At 35.5% G+C, this 17,868-nt stretch overlaps 1 protein-coding gene across 7 annotated transcripts in view; it reads right to left on the bottom strand.

Moving 5' to 3' along the window:
• Positions 1–674: 674 nt before the first annotated feature.
• The window catches only part of IPO11 (importin 11), a 99,420-nt gene continuing 82,226 nt past the window's right edge, over positions 675–17,868 (bottom strand). For 4 of the 7 annotated variants that reach the window (XM_087759632.1, XM_087759635.1, XM_087759631.1 and 1 more), the window contains 3 exons: positions 12,966–13,061; positions 9,462–9,546; positions 681–1,402 (listed from right to left, as the gene is read on the bottom strand). In XM_087759632.1, the coding sequence (XP_087615758.1) occupies positions 1,238–1,402; positions 9,462–9,546; positions 12,966–13,061 (346 nt within the window). In that variant the 3' untranslated portion in view covers positions 681–1,237. Of the gene's footprint in view, positions 1,403–9,461; positions 9,547–12,965; positions 13,062–17,868 lie in introns of those variants that run through there. The other 3 variants (XM_087759634.1, XM_087759637.1, XR_015705228.1) reach the window with 3 other exon arrangements.

Here is a 17,868-nt window from a genome sequence, read left to right as displayed (position 1 = left end):
AGGATCAGAACTTAAAAGGAAAAATGGAAAAGAGCCTTCTCTTGCCCCTCCCACCTGCAAGGTATGAAAGACAAAAGGCACATAGAAAGGAGCAGCTTTACCCTGTCATTCCTGCAGCTGTCCAGGTAGCTGATAAATGGTGAAAACTCAAAGTGAGCCTCATGTTTGCAAATAATTATTTCAAATGCGACCATCTAGGCTCAGACTTTGCAGTAACAACTATGAAGTATCCTGATGATATGCCTTTGATGAAAAAAGCAAAGAATGGAGTTACTGAACAACTGCAATTTTAAGTAGTCTGGGTACAGCTGAGAATTAATTGGAATTAATTACTCATCTAGCTCTGGTGAGTTTCTCTGTGTTATGACAGTTAAAAGTGAGATAGAGGGACCTCAAGAAAGCAAGAGATTTTTCATAATAAAGAAACTGGTGACAAAAATGAAAACACGCACCTTCAAAGAGATATACACATTGATATTCTCTAACATCTCTTCAAATACAATTTAAGCGTTACAATCTAAGTTTCTTCTTCTGGGAGACAAATCAAATGGGAATTATATTTTTGCTCAGAGTCTTACTGCTTTCCTAACTCTTTCTGCTTGTATGGTTGAATGTACCATCAAGAAATGGTAACAGGAAGGGGAGAAAGTTTAGATATTCAATATCAAGCCAAACAGCTCCTGATACTGAATTGTACTGCTGGATTGATAGACACTTCTCATTAATATGCCCAGAGAAGTTGTGGATGCCCCGTCCCTGGAAGTGTTCAAGGCCAGGCTGGTGGTGCTTTGAGCAACCTGGTCTAGTGGAAGGTGTCCCTGCCCATGGCAGGGGGGTTGGAACTAGGTGATCTTTAAGGTCCCTTCCAACCCAAACCCTTCCATGATTCTATGATATACATTACTAAGTTCCTTCAGACCTCTCAGTTTATGACATAGCTTTTTGAACCAAAAACCCAGTAATGGTACCAAAAAAAGGGTACTATCTAGGACAGCATATACCATGTTAGGGATCACAGAAGTGCTATTTTGATGATAAAACCCTAAGTAAATGATTAAAAATAACATAAAGCATTACCAAAGTTAGTTTAATAGCAACAACAGAAACTTATTTTTTATTTTTTAACACAAGTTATTTTCAGCTTTCAGTAGGCTCTTCCATACAAGATGGAAGGCTAGAGTTCTTTCGTATTTTTTTGAAAGGGAAATTGGACATATAAAATCTTGTTTCTGCTGATTTAGAAGCCTTGTAAAAATTCTTGTAGCTGTGCAACTATTTCTGTATCCACGGTTTCCATAAGTGCCTGAAAACCTTGTTCTCCCAGTAATTCCTGCTGTGCCTTTAGCTTCTCATAGATGAACTGCTGCAGTGACACAGTGTGTACAGGGTCCTTCAGTGCAAGCTGTGGAAAACATGCAAAAGAAAAATATATAATAATGCACTAAAAAAATACTCTGCAACTTACTCATCTCTTTTATAACCTCAGCTCAAGAAAGAAATCTTCTGCTTTTCTTTGTACTTAATTGAGAAACAAGAGGAAAAACTCCTGTAAAGCAAAGGTCAAATTAATTATTATCACAAGCAAATATCAGTTTAAAACTATTTGAAACAGTCTCAAATCATGGACCCAGTCTGCTGAAGGATTTCCGCCTTCTATAACATAAAACAATTTCAAAGCTGCTTTGTTAATTACTGCTGAATGAGTTTCCCATAACTCCTAAAAAACACATCAGATGTTACCATGATAAGCACTTTAGAGATGGCATGAACTATGGTCAGTTGTATTTTATTACAAGTAAACAAAACACTGAAAAAGTTGAACTGGTTTAGCTTATATGACAAACAACAGCTAAAACAAACTGTCCATGTGCATAAAGAACAGACACACTTCTTCAGTATTTGTACCTATACACCCTCATCAGTCCAGCTGGATTATGCAATTTTCTTTTGGTCAGGGAGGGACAGAGTATCTGTCACTATTTTCCACATGTTAACTGCTTCTTAATGAAAGCAAAAAGGGGTAAATGAAGGGGTTACATTGACAGAGGACCTATTCTTAATTTCAATATCAGAAGACAGGTGTGGGCAGGCTAAAGACACAGATAGTTATGCAGCATTTGTCCCTCAGTCCATCAGGCTGGATGAAAGGTGACGGGAGGTGGGGACACCTGGTGCTTGCCGCATCATAAAGATGTTGAAATAAATGTGCAGTCACTGCAGACCTGTGATCTGTTCATCTTAGTATCAAAACCAAACAACACTACTATTTACGCTGGAAGGTCAGGAAAAAAAAAATTAAATGCTAGATCTCAAAGCCCACTGAAACAGGAGACTTCTGAGCTCGTAATACCCTGCTATATTGCTATTTCCAAAGAAATGAGGCATATTAAACTTTCACAACTGCTCTTTTGGTAGGATACAAAAAAAAAAAGAAATATTTTAATTTTAATATGGAGTGGAAGACATTAAAACTTAATATTATTTACTTATTTATTAAACAATATTACACGTAAACCAGGGGGAAATACTGATTGAAACAGCCACATAAATATAACACAGAATAAGACATCCCAAACCACTATAATTACCACAAAAGAGAAGTTAGTTTTGTTTTTTATGAACAACTCCAGTGAAAAAGCAGGCTGCTTTTAAGCCTCTTACATCAGTGCTTGCAAATTCTTCCTTCTTATGGTCACCTCACCTTTCATATTGTAAATCCCTTGCTTATTCCCTCAGTATTCCTAATACTGGGTTTTTAGGCTTCGAACCTTTGCCATTTTCTATTATCCAGCTATTTTACACTTCAAAGTTAAGATATGATCTTTTTATTACTTATTCCTAACATTACACTCTTGTACTTGCAATAATAGTTTAGTATTCTGTAATAATTCTTCTCAGTAAATGTAATCTGGTCTCTAGAATAGAAATAGACTTTTCTAACAAAATTTCTAAACCACAGCTACTCTAATCAAGATTTGCCAAGGTTAGTGATATCCTTTTGTAACAGCGTTAGCACAATCTACAGGGTAAAAAAAAAAAAAAAAAAAGACTGTCTTGCCAAGCAAAGAATCTACCAGTTTCTGAACAATTTGCATTTGTTAACCAACAACTGTAATTTGGGACATATAACACATTTCTAATTAGTTAGTTTCAGTAAGTTCATCGCTTTAAACAGTCGTGTAAAATTACTGTAGGGAATTCTGCACAGAAAAACTGGTATTAAAATTGCTATAGACAAGCATTGTCATCCTTGTGACCCTGACACAGCAGCAACTAGATGAATGGCATGCATTACAAAGTCACCTTGGGAAGCAGCGCCAAAAAGCCATTCTTTAAAAACTTTTTAACCTACAAAACCAATTAATCTGCGTATTTAGTTAACTGTATGACTTATGTGACCCTACCATAAACCCTTGTTTAAGTTAAAGTACTGAGAATTAGAATAGGAAGTCAGAACAATTTGCCTTAAAATATCAATTTCAGGTAATTTTTCTTTCTACTCTACCAAGACAAATGAATCTAACCAGCAATTTCATATTACAAAGTTTATTCTCCTGATACCTTAAAAAAAAAAAAAGAATTAAAGAAAAACAGACTTAAGTCAATGGTAAATAAACCACTCATCTCTCATATGTCAACGTTCACTAAAAAGCCTCAACTTAAGTGCAAATTTTTTCCCAATTTTAACAAGCTACTAGAATACAAGTATGTGTGTAATGCTTTTCTAGCACTCCAATGGTGGTTTTCAGACTCTGAACAAAAGTGTTGTATTGCTTTGAAAATAAAGGGTTTAAATCTTTGCTTATTGGCAAAGCTTGCTGGAACTTCAAGTCTGAGCTCTCTCTACCCATCTCTTATAATAATAATTATAGAGATGCTCTCTAGCACCTCTTAGAGGTGCTAACCCTCTAGCACCTGCCTCATGGCAGGTGATGATGCGTTTCCAAATAATACTCTGAATCATCTCTGCAATACTACGGAAAAGTAATTAATCTTGAAAAAAAAAATCAAAGTGAAGAAGACGACAACACTTAATATATTGCAGAATTCAAAGTTAATATTTTTTACTCCTAACAGAGCTGCTAGATTTGCACCATGCTGGGAGCTACAGGAATAGGCTATGTATACACTGCAACTTTGGTACATAATTACTTTGATTTTGTACGTATTATAATTCCACATTTTCTTTTTCATAAAACTTCAGCAAAGCTACTCAACTTTGTATGTCGTCTTTCCATTAGATCGGAAAATTACTGAAACACTTTTGCTGCATATTTACCAACATATGTTCTATCCGGACAAGTGAGAAATTGTACAAAACTGCTTAGTTTATTGCAACAACCATAAACACATACCTCACAGTTCAAAGCAGCAGCACTGTAAGCCACTAGGGACTTTTGTAGTATGATTAATGCTTGCTGCTAGAAGTGGCATCTAGTATCTGTAAGCCAAACGAGACTCAAGAGTCTTCAGACTTAATTAAGGAGTTAATACACTAATTTGATTTCATTCAGATAGTCATGTCAAAAATATTTTGAGTAAATTAAAGAGTTTTCTGCAACAATAATAAATTTGCTTTCCTTTCACTCTGTGTTTTTGGAACTTGTATTCAGAACTAACAAAACAAATGAAATAGCTTGGTATAATTAGTTTGTCAACAATACTAGACAATCAGCTGCAGTCTTAGCTGAATAAGCCAGCAAATTCATAAGTTTTGAAGAACAGTAAGTACCGTTCTTTATTCATTGTATTTTTGTTATGATGAAATTAAAATAGTATCTGGTTTAAGAGAAGACCCATCAGATGTTTTCAGATTATTCTATTTGCTTTTTTGAGGAAAAATCATCCTCTTGAAAACTGAGTCCCCAACTTGCTAAGCACTGAGCATCCAACATCAGTCCAGCACAGAACACAACCCTATCAGTATTAACACTGGCTACTTATTTGGTAAACATTGGGTCAGGGACCATATTTTTGAATGTAAGTATGTACACTGAGTTCCTAGGTGTGTGGCCAGATTTTTTTTTTAATTGAAATGCTCCTGATTTTGGTAAGAGCAAAACACATATTTTCCAGTTAAAAAAAAAAAAAAAATCCTAAAAAATTCCAACAGCTTCTTAGTCAAAACAGCTACAGACAGGAAACAGAAGTTTGGTGAGGAAATACACATTATTGAAATGTGCTTTGTGCTGCTTAGTGAAAACATGATTTGACTAGCTTTTGAATCTAGTTAGTTTACAAATTGATCTTGAAACTGGACATGGGTGCCTACCTTGGGGCTGGACTGAAGAACCTAATCTCCTGCCTCACTGGTTGTAAACAGCAGTTTGAATCAGAAAAGCAGTACAGAGGTTTTACAGAACAACCATTTCCCATCCCTCCAAACTCCGCCTTCTCAGCATCATTGGCATTCCACAGAGTTATCAGTTGTTTGAACCAGTATTTGTTAGGTGGATCTTTTTCCTCAACATCTTTAGACAACACTACAGTCAAGAAATCACACTATTTTCAATAAACAATTATATAGTACTCTGTACTAGAACAGTGATCTAATCATGACAAGCAATAACACAAGCCAATGGAATGGCATTAGAATGCAAATAAAAGTCTAACAAAACTAAAAAAAAAAGTGTGTTGGTGATATCTGAATTAAATTGTTGAAAAGACTTCCAGAACTTCAGAGGCTCTCTTTAGTTTAAGTATGGGTACTTCTATACTAAAGAGGGAGCAAGAATGCTGGATGTAAAATTACACATATTTACCATGACGGTTAATATCTTGTGACTGGGATGCTCTGGAAAGACTGGAAAATAATTTAAGGACGGAATGCATTGTTTACTTTGAACAGTGACTATAAAACGGAGCCAGATGATATGAAAGGCTCCTAATATCAAACGTTTTTAACAGATTTCAGTGGGACTCTCATTAAATCTGTGGCTAATTTGTAGATGCAATGTACAAGGAGAAATTATACCCCAAACAATGAAGTAAAAGTATTACTTTTAATTAACCACATTATCAACTTCATCATTTGGCTTATTACATTGTAACTCATTTATTTATTTTCCGGAAGATATAAAAATCACAATTCATCTAGTTTCTTCCTATAGTAGGGTAAAATAAAAATCTCCATAGCCCTCTATATTTACATATAAGCATCATCTGAAATATGTATCAGCCTGGATAATTCAAGTTTAAATAAGATAGATTTTTATTGGAAAATACTCTACTTCATTTTTCCTTTCCACAGTTTCAAATAAAGAGTTGAAAAAGATGAACTCCCTTTTTGAACAATAATATCGGACTTCTTAAAAACATGCACATAAAAATAAGTCACGTGAGGTCTATATACTATGTGCAATGCAAGGTCATGAATCACTCTCCACCTATTTACATTTTCCTCATTATATTTGGAATGAGACTGAAATATAGCAGTATCTGGAAATGTCGATTACATAAAATTATCATAAACTTCTAAAGCACTGTTCTAGCTAAAACTCTCTTTAATAATTTTGAGCTATGCATAATAATAAAGAGAGGTACCAATGACAGGATAAAGGGATAGATCAAAGAAAAATATCTAGACCCTATGTAAACATTGGGAAGTGATACTTAGCATTGACCATGCCTGTTTACCTTTTTTCTCATATTAATGGCCTTAAAAGTTGCAAAACATTATTATTTTGAAAGAGAAAATATCCCATTTACCTTTTCATTATTGTTTCATGAGGTTTAAGCTCTAACCCTTGATACAAGCTGCTGATTCAGCAATGGAATGCATAAGAGGGTAGAAACCTCTTGCAGGAATAAAGTAGGACAGGAGACTAGAAACTTCCTTAAATGAACTGCAGATTCCCTTTAGGTTGTTCTTGATTTTCCTCTTCTCACTTCAAATATCTGTTCCCACTTTTATTTCACCAGAGATACCTGCTACTGCAGTTGTTCTCAATGTCACATGAATTGAGTGTGTGCATTGATGCTCCTACAGAGAAGAAGAAACTTCCAGTACAGGTGGGTAGGAATGGGCCCAGGTGATGTTTTGTTTTTAATCCATTTTTTTTCAAATCAAATGCTAGCTGTGCTTTCAAAGCCATGATTAACAATCTTGATTATCTGATACTTCTACTATGAGTGACCTACCCAAATGGCCTGTATCATTTTGAAATAAAGAGCCATGAGAAGTGGCAAGTCTCAATTTCTGCACCATTCACAAAAATTTATACAAAGCAATTTCAGCTGGGATTCAGAATGAATTTATAGCAGACATTCATAACAACTAGAGTTTGCTTGCTTTAACAGCTCTAGAAATTGCATAGAAAGGAATAAGAATACAGTGAATACTAAACTTAGCTGAAAAAATGACAGTATAGAAGGCTCAAGTCTGAAATATATCAGGAATAATTGGCTAAATATGGGAATGAGAAGAGTGAAACAGACAGCTATTCTTACAAAAGAGGATTGAAAGGAGAAAACCAAAGGATTTTCATAATGCTTGGGAATTATCAGGTTATTTCCAGTAACCATGGAAATAGTTACATCTAGATTAAGAGATCCGAAACGAAAACGAAGCTTCAATGTTCATGTATGACAATTTATGTTGTGTAAACCTTCCAAGGAAACACAAGCTGAAAAGGTGTTTAAGCTGAATGTTAAATAACAGTTGAGGAACAAATCACAAGCAATTCCTTAGAGAAAAAACAAAAGTGACAAGCAAAGGAAGATGTATTTCCCCTGTAAATCAAAACCTGCACTATAATGTCCTTATTGGTTCTGGCTCCTCCTTAGCAAAGCACAACCATTTCTCTTTATTCAAGTGGCCATTAACTCTGTATTGCATGTGACCCCAGAACAGTTCCCTCATTATGACTGTGTTCATCAACACTATACTGGTGCTTTGTATCATTTAGGAGGGAAGAATGATACAGGTCATAAATCAATGTGCCCTACTTTTATTTTGACTGATATATTTGCATTGAAAGTAATCCAGAGCAAATCTAACAAGCCTAAATTCCTAAATACATATCCAAACTATTAAAGTCAACCTGTAACTGAAAAATTAAGAGAATTTCTGCAAGGAAGTTATTAAAACTTTAGCCAGAAAGAAATAAAATTTCAGTATATTCAAAGAAAACTAAGAACATGAAAGGACTGTAGATTTAAATTCACTTTATGTTTTTTAAATCTCATTAACAAACCAAACATGTATCTCTCCCTGTTGATATATAAATATATCAATCCCTATCGATAAAGATATATACGTATCTATCTACATATGTCAAGAGATTATCCAAAACCACTAAGAATAAATAATATCATTCTGCAGTAAACATTTAGCATTTAATTTAAGCCCCCGAGCTGGAAGAAATTGTAACCAAACTTGATAGAGTGTAGAGATGCTTTTAAGAGTAACTGAATTATAGAACTAACACATTTTTAAGGCCCGTAGAAAATAATATTTCTATGTTTTGTTTAAATCTGAAATTGCAAGACACTAGGAATTTCTCTTACGGCATTACTAACAGCAGAAGAATACACAGAAGTCTGTGTGTCATCTTCTGTGTTTTAAAAAGGAACCATATATTGATTAGTATTTAAAAGAAAAGCCTACTAAAACTAAAAGCATCCAGTGGCTTAAAAAAAAAACAAACAAAACAACTCCAAATTAAAACAAACCATCAAAATCAAAAGCCATCCAAACTCTTTTCTGCTCCTACAAGAAGAAATAAAGTACTAAAGGACTGTCTACAAGTGTTCTTTTAGATACATGTAGGTCAGTTAAAGCAAATGCGCAACAGGGCTACACACATCTACTCAATCATCAAATTCCACATTTTGCAATTACTCACTGCCAAGCAGTTCAGACTATTTCATTCCACAGCATTTGTACACTGTAGTTTTCTGTGTGAGGAACCAGCTTTCCTGAACTCTTACAAAAATAAGTTAAATTATGAAACATTCACAGATTAAGTTGGACAAAAATAGCAACATTACATGGTACCTAATCTGGATATCTTCATCTACATCAATCTCCTTATTAAGAGTTCTTTACATTCAGAAAAGGTTCTGTGCAAGCATATGGATCAATAGCTGTTCAGGTAAAACACATAATCCAATATAACAGAGATTGTTTTAAATATAAGAAATTTGGCCTGCCATGACATTTTGGTAAGTTTAGCTGCCTGCATTTTTCAATAAACCCTTTTTATAGTGTCTTAGTATTGTAATGTCCAGATTTTGTGAACAAATTATGTTTATTTTGGCAACATTTTCCAAGACTCAAAAGGAAAGCAGAAGCATAAGTGTTGTGGCTGCAAAGTCTGTCATAAAGCATTTTCCTTTTTTGATTCAAGAGATGAATTTTCCAAGAACAATAGACGAACCAAATCCAAACGCAAAGAATTTAGTCTGACACAAGTGAATCACACAGAGTTCTATAATTGAATAACAGATCTAAAACGTACCATTTTTTTCCTTTTGTCTTGTTCTGTAGGAGGTTCCTCATCTTCTGTAACATTGGGCTCTTCAAAATGAGACATCAACATGCAGCTAACAATGGGAATAAGAATAGTTTTAACTTACGTTACCATTAAAAATTACTTTAAAGCAGTTTTAGAAACACAGGACAGGTATGAGGGAGTTTGATGAAAGTCAGGCAATCTGTTAGCACATCATTTTTTTCTGAGAACAGTGAATCTAAAGAAGCCTGAATGCATGTTCTGTGCCACCTATACCCATGTAACTATCTCAGTTATCATCCATATTTTAGCTCAAGTTCTGGCTTAAAAATGCATTTCTGCATATAGAGAACAGACTATGTGGGTTTAAAATAATTAATATAGAAAATCCTACTGTTCCTAACTAGAATTTCCCAGTTTTTCCAAGGAAGTGCTATACAAACAGTCTGTATCCTATCAATGTGAAAATCAAAGTGGCAAATATGCAAAACTAGCAAAGATTTCTCATTGCATTCATGTTTTCCTGTGAGATCTTTAACAAGAGGACCTGAAAACTAATATGGTCACTGCTGTTGGTTCTGGAGACTAAAATCTGCAAGACACTGACAGTAATGTTTTAGGTCAACAGAAATGAGTTAGCTTCTGCAGTCATTTATTTAAAAGAGTTTGTTCTAGGCAGGTAAAGCAAAGCTTTTAAACTTCTTATTTTTTGTTTTGCTCCATCCTCAGCTGGTAGGTACCAATATGCACAAGTAACAGCCATATTTTAACTATTATTTTTGTACTAAGTATAAAACCAGAAAATATGAAAAAAAAAAGTTTAAATGCCAGAGGTTTTTCTGTTTCTTGAAACAGTTTTAATGGACTTTTCATAAAGACATCAGCGAAAGCTAACCTATAGCAAACTTGCTTTCCATTCACTTTACATTCTGTACGTTGTAAGAATACACAAATATTCCACCACTTTACCAATTTTTTCCTAAAAAATCTGCTTTAAAAAACAAAAGGATTTAAAAATCACTCAGGTGACAACAACTTGCCACCATGTACTAGGTATGTTTTATGGCAGGAAGGACACATAATCCACACATTACAAAGCACCAAGATATATGCACATTATTGCTCATTTTCAGACTTGCACTACTGTGCATTTTTTAATTGCTGCATTCCACTAGCAGGTGAAATGTTCCTGCAGGTAAGTTGAATAACTTGTTTTAAAGTTACTAAAATGAAAAAAAAAAAAAAAATTATGTGAAAATGTTCAACTTACTCTGTTTATATATTCAGTTTTCTATTAATTTGTTTAGAGCTGTATGAAACACTTGCTAAACAGCATGGTGTAAGGGTCAAATGAAAAAACAGAAGACATTTCCAACAAAGGGGTTAGTTATTTCAAAACAATACAGCAAATCTCCTGTCTCCTCTCCACATAAATGGCATAATTTCTCACAACTCTGTTTATTAAAGAAAAAGGAGACAAAAATATGTCAATTGCCGAAACATAAAGGATTGAATTGACTTTTTCAGACCTTGACAAATTTTAGGTACCACAAAGAGTAATTCAAAAAGATAGGAGAGGAGGGAATAAAAAAAGACAAGACGATAAAATTGGGAAAAATGTGAATATTGGTCAGACAAGACTAGAGCAATGGAATGCTCCCCTTTGCAAAAAATCTGAGGTCTGTAAAGCTTTCTTGTGATTATTACTACAATGCAAAACATAAATGCTAGGAAACCTGGCTGAGGGTAATCCCTTTGCATTGTAAGCCAGGGCATCGTGTAATCATTTTCATAACCTGATCAAAATTCCATCTAAAAACTGGTGAGACCTTTATCTCTGCATTTGTATTTGGAAAGGCTCTTCCAAAATCTCATTGCTCTAACTACAACAGTTTCTTCAAATTTCCAGTTTAAATGTATTCATGGTCAGTTTACACTTAAGCCAACGCTGCCATTTAATTTGTATAGTGTCCCCTGTGCATGTTTACCCCCTCTTCATCCTTCAGTGGCTGCAGTTCTGTATTGCTTCAGCCTTGATTTTCTTATGCTAAACACACACGCTGTTTTAGTCTCTGCACTACAGTAATTAGATATTATGATAATCAGTGAGGTACAAAATTTTTTGTCTGAACCAGTTCAAGCTTAAATCATTCTTCTTCAACCTGGAGAGCCAAAACAGCACACGTGACTCCAGATGAGTGCTCTCACTTTATTTACTTTCAAATGATATCAAAATGTATAACACAAATGTCAGAATCTTTCAAACAGCCCATTCAGTATCTGTCAACAGAAATATGTCCTTGAGTCAGCATGCCTATATTTTACAAAGCAAAAACAATGCCCAGAGTTTGGAAAAGTACAGTGACAAGTTCTACAAGCCTTCAAGCTTAAAATATGACATTAACTAGGACAAAGATGTATTTATTTCTCTGTGACAACTCTTTTCAACAAGGGCTGGCAAAGCAACATGTTTAGAAATAGAAGGGACTCTGTAACATTGTCTCCGATTGTAAATAGAACACAGTGCCAAAGCACATTTCCAGACTTTGGAGTTGTATCTTCTATACTAAGAGTTAGGAAAAAAAAAAAAAAAAAAAAAAAGTAGTTCTGCTAGCAATTCTTGGGCATAGTTCAGGCTCAGTGTGTGTGTGGACCATTCTCAGCACACTTGTGTGCATACCCCCTCTTTTTTAAGTGGAAGAAAACTTAATAGATTGCATGCAGGCTGTTCTGTGCCAGCTGGCTTCAGTGCCAGCAAACATCCCCTTAAGCAATTAATTAATTAGTTCAGATACAGTCTGTTCCATCACCAGGTAATTACCTGAAGTCAGAAAATGTTTGATTCTTAGCATCTGGTAAATACTGTTATTAGAATATAGTGTCTGTAGGGACATCTTGCAGAGCACCTGTTTTTAATGTCTTACAACTCTCCATAATTCTAAAACTATGTAATCATTACAGAGAAACAATAACATTAAGATCTCTGTACTAAAAAATTCTTATTATTCAGCGTTTTTTTACTATTCCAGCTTTGATGGAATACCACCAGTAACTTGGGAGTCAGCAGGAGATGAATGAGTGTGGTGCTGGGTGGTCGTGCACTCCAGGCACCCCTGACACCACCTTAAACTCCAGATGTCACACTCAAAGAAACTCTGAGCTACCACCCTATCAACATACAAGCTTGTTGGATTGTAATTTTAGATACAATAGTAATGTGAGCAAAAAGCAAATCTAAGCATATGAACATTTTAAGACATCATTTAGTAGATAAAATGACAGTCAATATGATTTTGTATTGTTCAATAAGTTAAGTCCTCCCTCCCTCCATTACAATTATTTTTTCTTAAGACCAAAATTTTCCTATCTTACTAAAACATTCACTCTTGTGAAAAAAGAACTCTTGCAAGCATGTCTTAACTGCCTACAGAATTTTCCAATCAAAACACTACATATAAAACAGTACTACTACTGTTAAACCCACAAAAATGAATTACATTTTCCACTTACTCTTTGTATGTTCCTGTTTCAGGATCTTCAGTCATAACATCATGCAGTCCTTCCACTGAAATGTTGATGATACCACAAAATTTATCTTGGATAACACTGGAAAAGAACAAAATTTATCTTGGATACCATTGGAAAAGAACAGGAAAGTGACTTAGCTAAAGGAACTAAACAGGAAATTTGCTCAATAACTGTAGAGCACATTTACTAAGCAGTATTTTCATTGCTTACTGCTTAGCTGAGCATGCCATCAAGCAGCTGATTCAATATTTTTTTTAGTTACACAAAGACTTCAAAAATACACAAGAAACATTACAGAACAGAATAAAATAGAATAAAAATAGTCTTAAATAGAATAAAACCTCATGTGCCACTGCTGAAAACCTAGAAATAACTGCAAATGGAACAGAAGTAAAAATACATTAGCATAGGACTGGAGAACTGAGTAGGGAGGGCTCCCGCTAGCAGGGAGGTCAGAGTACTGGCTTCTATTCCTAACACATTTACACATTTTCTTCCATCACAAACCCTTGAGCAAACAGTAGCTTGTAAAGATGGTACATCTCCCTGTTGTTTTCTCTGTCCAGCCTTATGGGTATTTCTTAACCCTCCTAGGTAGCTGAATGACTCCCCAAAGAGGGTGAAAAACATCTGCACGAAAGCCACTTCCCTGATGATAGGGAGAAATGTGGGGCAGGATTTCTCTGCTTAAACACAGGCACCTCCTGCCATTTGAAGCAGTAGGCTATTTAAGACAACTGCAAATGGCTGGTAGGAATCACTTGGGACCTGAAAGAGACAAGCACCTTTCCCCAGCATAAGCTGAAGGCCAGACTGGATACCCCCTCAATGCCCAAAAAGACACTAAACGCTTACGTTTAGACACATGCCCCTGCCTTGAGAATTGATGTGCCTGTAAGGTAAGGGCATAGAAACGTGATCTCCCCATGATAGATAAAGTAGGTGCCACCAGCTCCTAGTTAATGGAAAGCAGCTGTGACTGCTGTTTCTGCTGAATTTCCTGCTACTGTGGGTCTAATGCCAGAGATGTACTATTGTGGGACTTTGGTGCATGGACGTCTACTCTGTGAACTGCTGAAGGGTGAAGAAATACTGCAAGTGAAAAGATACTCATCTCGGGAAGACTGCAAAAATTCCAGCTACAAGCCACAAAAAACCAGAAATGGCCTAACTGGTGATGGTAAACTACAACTCTCTTCCTGGGACTGGCATTGACTGAAGCATTTATTACTCCCTGTTTGGAATTTCAGGCTTAATTTTCCCCAAAAGATGCTGCTGCTGTCTAGTAGGCAGAAGCAGACATGTTCTATATTTGTTTAAAGGTACTGAATATTAAGTTCATGTATTGTAGCTTGATCCTTTATGTTTTAACATAGACAAATCTATTTCTTAATATTCTTTCATTTCGTTTTCTTATTTGGGATGAAAACTGAAAAACTGGATAAACTGTAGCTCCTCGTGCATTAGTTATTGCATTTGAAAAACTTCTTGTCAGACATACAACAAAATTTTACATGTATGACAAACAGACTTTATATAGCAATGGATGCTTTGGAAAAAATGCATATCAAGTTAGAATATTAAGCATATAAAATATTTCTTTTAAATTTGTTTTGATAAGATTATATTCAACTCACAACCATTTTATTTCCAAAGGATTATTTTTGTTCCCTTTTTTATTCAGCTACTGTCAAATGCCAGGATCTGAACTGTATTTCGTATAATGAAACCTGAAACTCTTAAATTCCACAAAATGAAAACTGACACAATTTTCATTCAGTCTGGCTTATTATTATTGTCAAGTGTATATTATAATGGACTTTTCTCCCTTGCCAAAGAAAGAGCTTCCCCATCTCATTCAGAACAGCGAAGTATTACATATTGTGAGACTGAATCTCTGCGGGGCTCTGAAGAGAGCAAGCAAACAGCCTGTCGACCACACAGCACCGCTGGGAGAGTAAGTGCGGCCTGCTTAGCAGCCTGCAGAACGAGCCCTCAGAGACAGAGCAGGTTTCTTCGCTGGAGTCAGAGATTCCTACCTAGCACACTTCCCATTAAAGCTCTTTTGCTTCATACCTTTTTTGAAACACATCTCTAGGAAAATGCGATTAACATGCTGAATGTTTTCCAACATGAGAAAGGAAACAGCTGTCCTCAGATTCATGTCAATAGAGGACAAGGGGCATTCAACCGAGAACAAACGCAAACACTTTGCACTCTGGAGAAGTAAACTATGCTCTGTACATATGCACTATTTAATTCATAATACACATTGCTATCCATTACCTGGTAGCTGTATTTCTTCCTTCCAAGCTGCATGAAGAATCCCTAACTGCCACAGAAATTTTATATTAGGAGGGAAGAGAAAGGTGCTTGACCCAATGAAGGCACAAGCCTTTTCATCAGCTGCAGGGCTAATTATGGTCAATCTATTCAGGGAGGTTACTTTAATTAACCAACAGGTAAATAAATCCTGTAAGCACACTGCTCATTAACTTCATGGGTTTTTTTCCAATCTTGCAGATTGATATGAGGAGCGCACAGGGAGGCCCGTTTCAGTAACTTGTGTTTCTAAGGATCTGTGATATTTCCAGAAGAAACAGATGATATTGGTTGAAGACCCAAAATACTGTTCTTGATAGTTAGCTCCAAAGCACATAGAGAAATCACTAATTTCTTTACCTGGAGAGGACATTTTTACTTTACGGCATAAATGAGGAATGGCATTTTACTTCTTTCTTCAGTGAAAGATAGAAAATTAGTGAAAATTTTTCTTTTTTTGAGGAAAGCAATGCCAAAGCATGTAGAAGACCTTTCAAAATGGGTAACTGTTGCCTGCAGCTTTCAGTAAGGAGAATACCTTCTCTTTTCTCCCCCTTCTTTTTCCCTTTAAATGGGACATGAAGTTTCTTCCTAGCAAACACTAACTGAAGTGTTTACCAAGTATGGAATCATTAAACAATGCAACTATTTTTAGAATACAAGACACATGCGGGTGAAAAATAAAGACAGCATAGGCTCATTGTGATTTGGAAAAAGAAGCCTCAGTTAAAGTTCAATGGCAATATAAAATGCATCAGGCCTTATTTTCAAAGAGAGAGTGCCATGCAAATCAATGCATCTCTTTTTACAGAGACTAAAATTAGCCTGCTTGTTTCAAGAAATACATTAGAAAGTCATATGAGTAGGTTCAGAAGAGACAGGAACACTGTATTTAGATGAACTTTCAAGATGGAACAGTTAATACTGTCTGTACTAAAATCTTAACTCAGGAGGAAGGCAACATTTAAGCAGTTCCCCCTCTTTGAAGTACATATAATCCAGATCAGCAATGGAACAAACAACAGCATCAAGTTATAACTGGCTTTATAACTACCCAGCTTCCCTAAGTTATCAGGGCAAAACCTCATTTGGTATGCCACAAAAATTATCTAAAGACAGGCCCAGAATTAGAGGATTGTAACTTCTATAAACTTGTTAGGATCTAAAACGCTCCTAGTTTTAGTGTGAAAGTGAACACACTTTCACAAAGTTCCTAGTGTGAAAGTGAACACACTTTCAAAGATGCAATTAACATATATTAACATTATTTTTTATTACAGAAAGGATCTTTTCTGCTGTCTGTAAATAAAATTCACCTTGCCTATAATGAAAATAAAATGTAGCAAACATTTAGATCAGCTTGTACATGAATAATCTCAACCCTTTTATTTCAAAGTTTGCATTTCTCAGATATAAGAATAAAAGCTTTGCAAGGAAAAAACAGATCACATCTGTTCTGAAAAAAGTAATATTCATTTTTTCTTAGTCTATCATTTCTAATATACTCAAGCTATCTATTCAACATTTTTATTATCCTGAGGTTTTATGCAAAAAATCAGAATTTGGATTTCAATTATATAAATAGCCACTGTAAATAAAGCTTTATCCTCAGCTTAATAAAACATGTATAATGATAAGTTTGTATGGGTATGTAAGTAAAACGGTGCCCATGTCTGTTATGCATCTTCCTCAGCCTATAAGAAAGGGAAGAAAAATTCTGCATGGGAAAACATACTTTTTTAAGAGATTAAAAGGAAGAGGAGAAATCTCTTCTGCTTTTCTACATTCACCAGCATAAAACAGTAAACACCAAAAAAGGGAAAAGCTTAATATCATATCTTTACTAGTGTACAGTAGATTTGAGAAAGATTAATTAATTATTTATTCTTATCTCATTAGCCAAGGAAAGAGGTGGAGTGGGACAAATGGGGATTACTTCGCACACACTGAGTAATATGAACTATTATTCCACACATCCACCCCACCTTAGGAGCTGCACAGTGCTAAAGAGCTCCTAACACACTAATGTAGCAGCTAAGACAACAATTCCAGGGGAGTCCTATGGCTGACCATAAACTTGATAGCCATAAAGTACCATTTTGCTTCATGAGGGTAGACTCAACTCAGTCTTCGAATGTATTCGCTAATGATTTTAATAGTTAGACCTATGAACCACAAGCATACATGAAAGGATCTGTTTCCTAATGTGAACATTTAAAAACAAAAGCTACTAACTGCAAAAGAAGGGCATTTCCCCCACAACTGCATAGCGCATCTCTCAGTTTCTTAGTAGTCTAACCAAAATTGCCGGCAAGTTAGATATTAGACGATGACTCCACTCCAAAGGATGCCTTCCAACTGCCCCAACTCTTTGCTTGCACAAACAGCTTTGACAACATTGGTTTCCTTTCATGCTCCATCACTGCAGATGGTGAGACTCACACCTGGCAAACAACTCCTACAGCAGCTTGTCAGTGGAAAGATGCACCTTCAGAGGGAACCTTTTGTGCTCTTCTGTAGAGAGCAGCTGTGGAAATCAGAGCCTAAAACAACAGAGCTGTCC

The sequence above is a fragment of the Nipponia nippon genome, unplaced genomic scaffold (genome assembly GCF_047370975.1).
Source record: "Nipponia nippon isolate SJK-2023a ecotype South Korea unplaced genomic scaffold, ASM4737097v1 scaffold_20, whole genome shotgun sequence".
In the NCBI taxonomy this organism is placed as follows: Eukaryota; Metazoa; Chordata; class Aves; order Pelecaniformes; family Threskiornithidae; genus Nipponia; species Nipponia nippon.
This window is presented reverse-complemented; position numbering and strand designations above follow the sequence as displayed.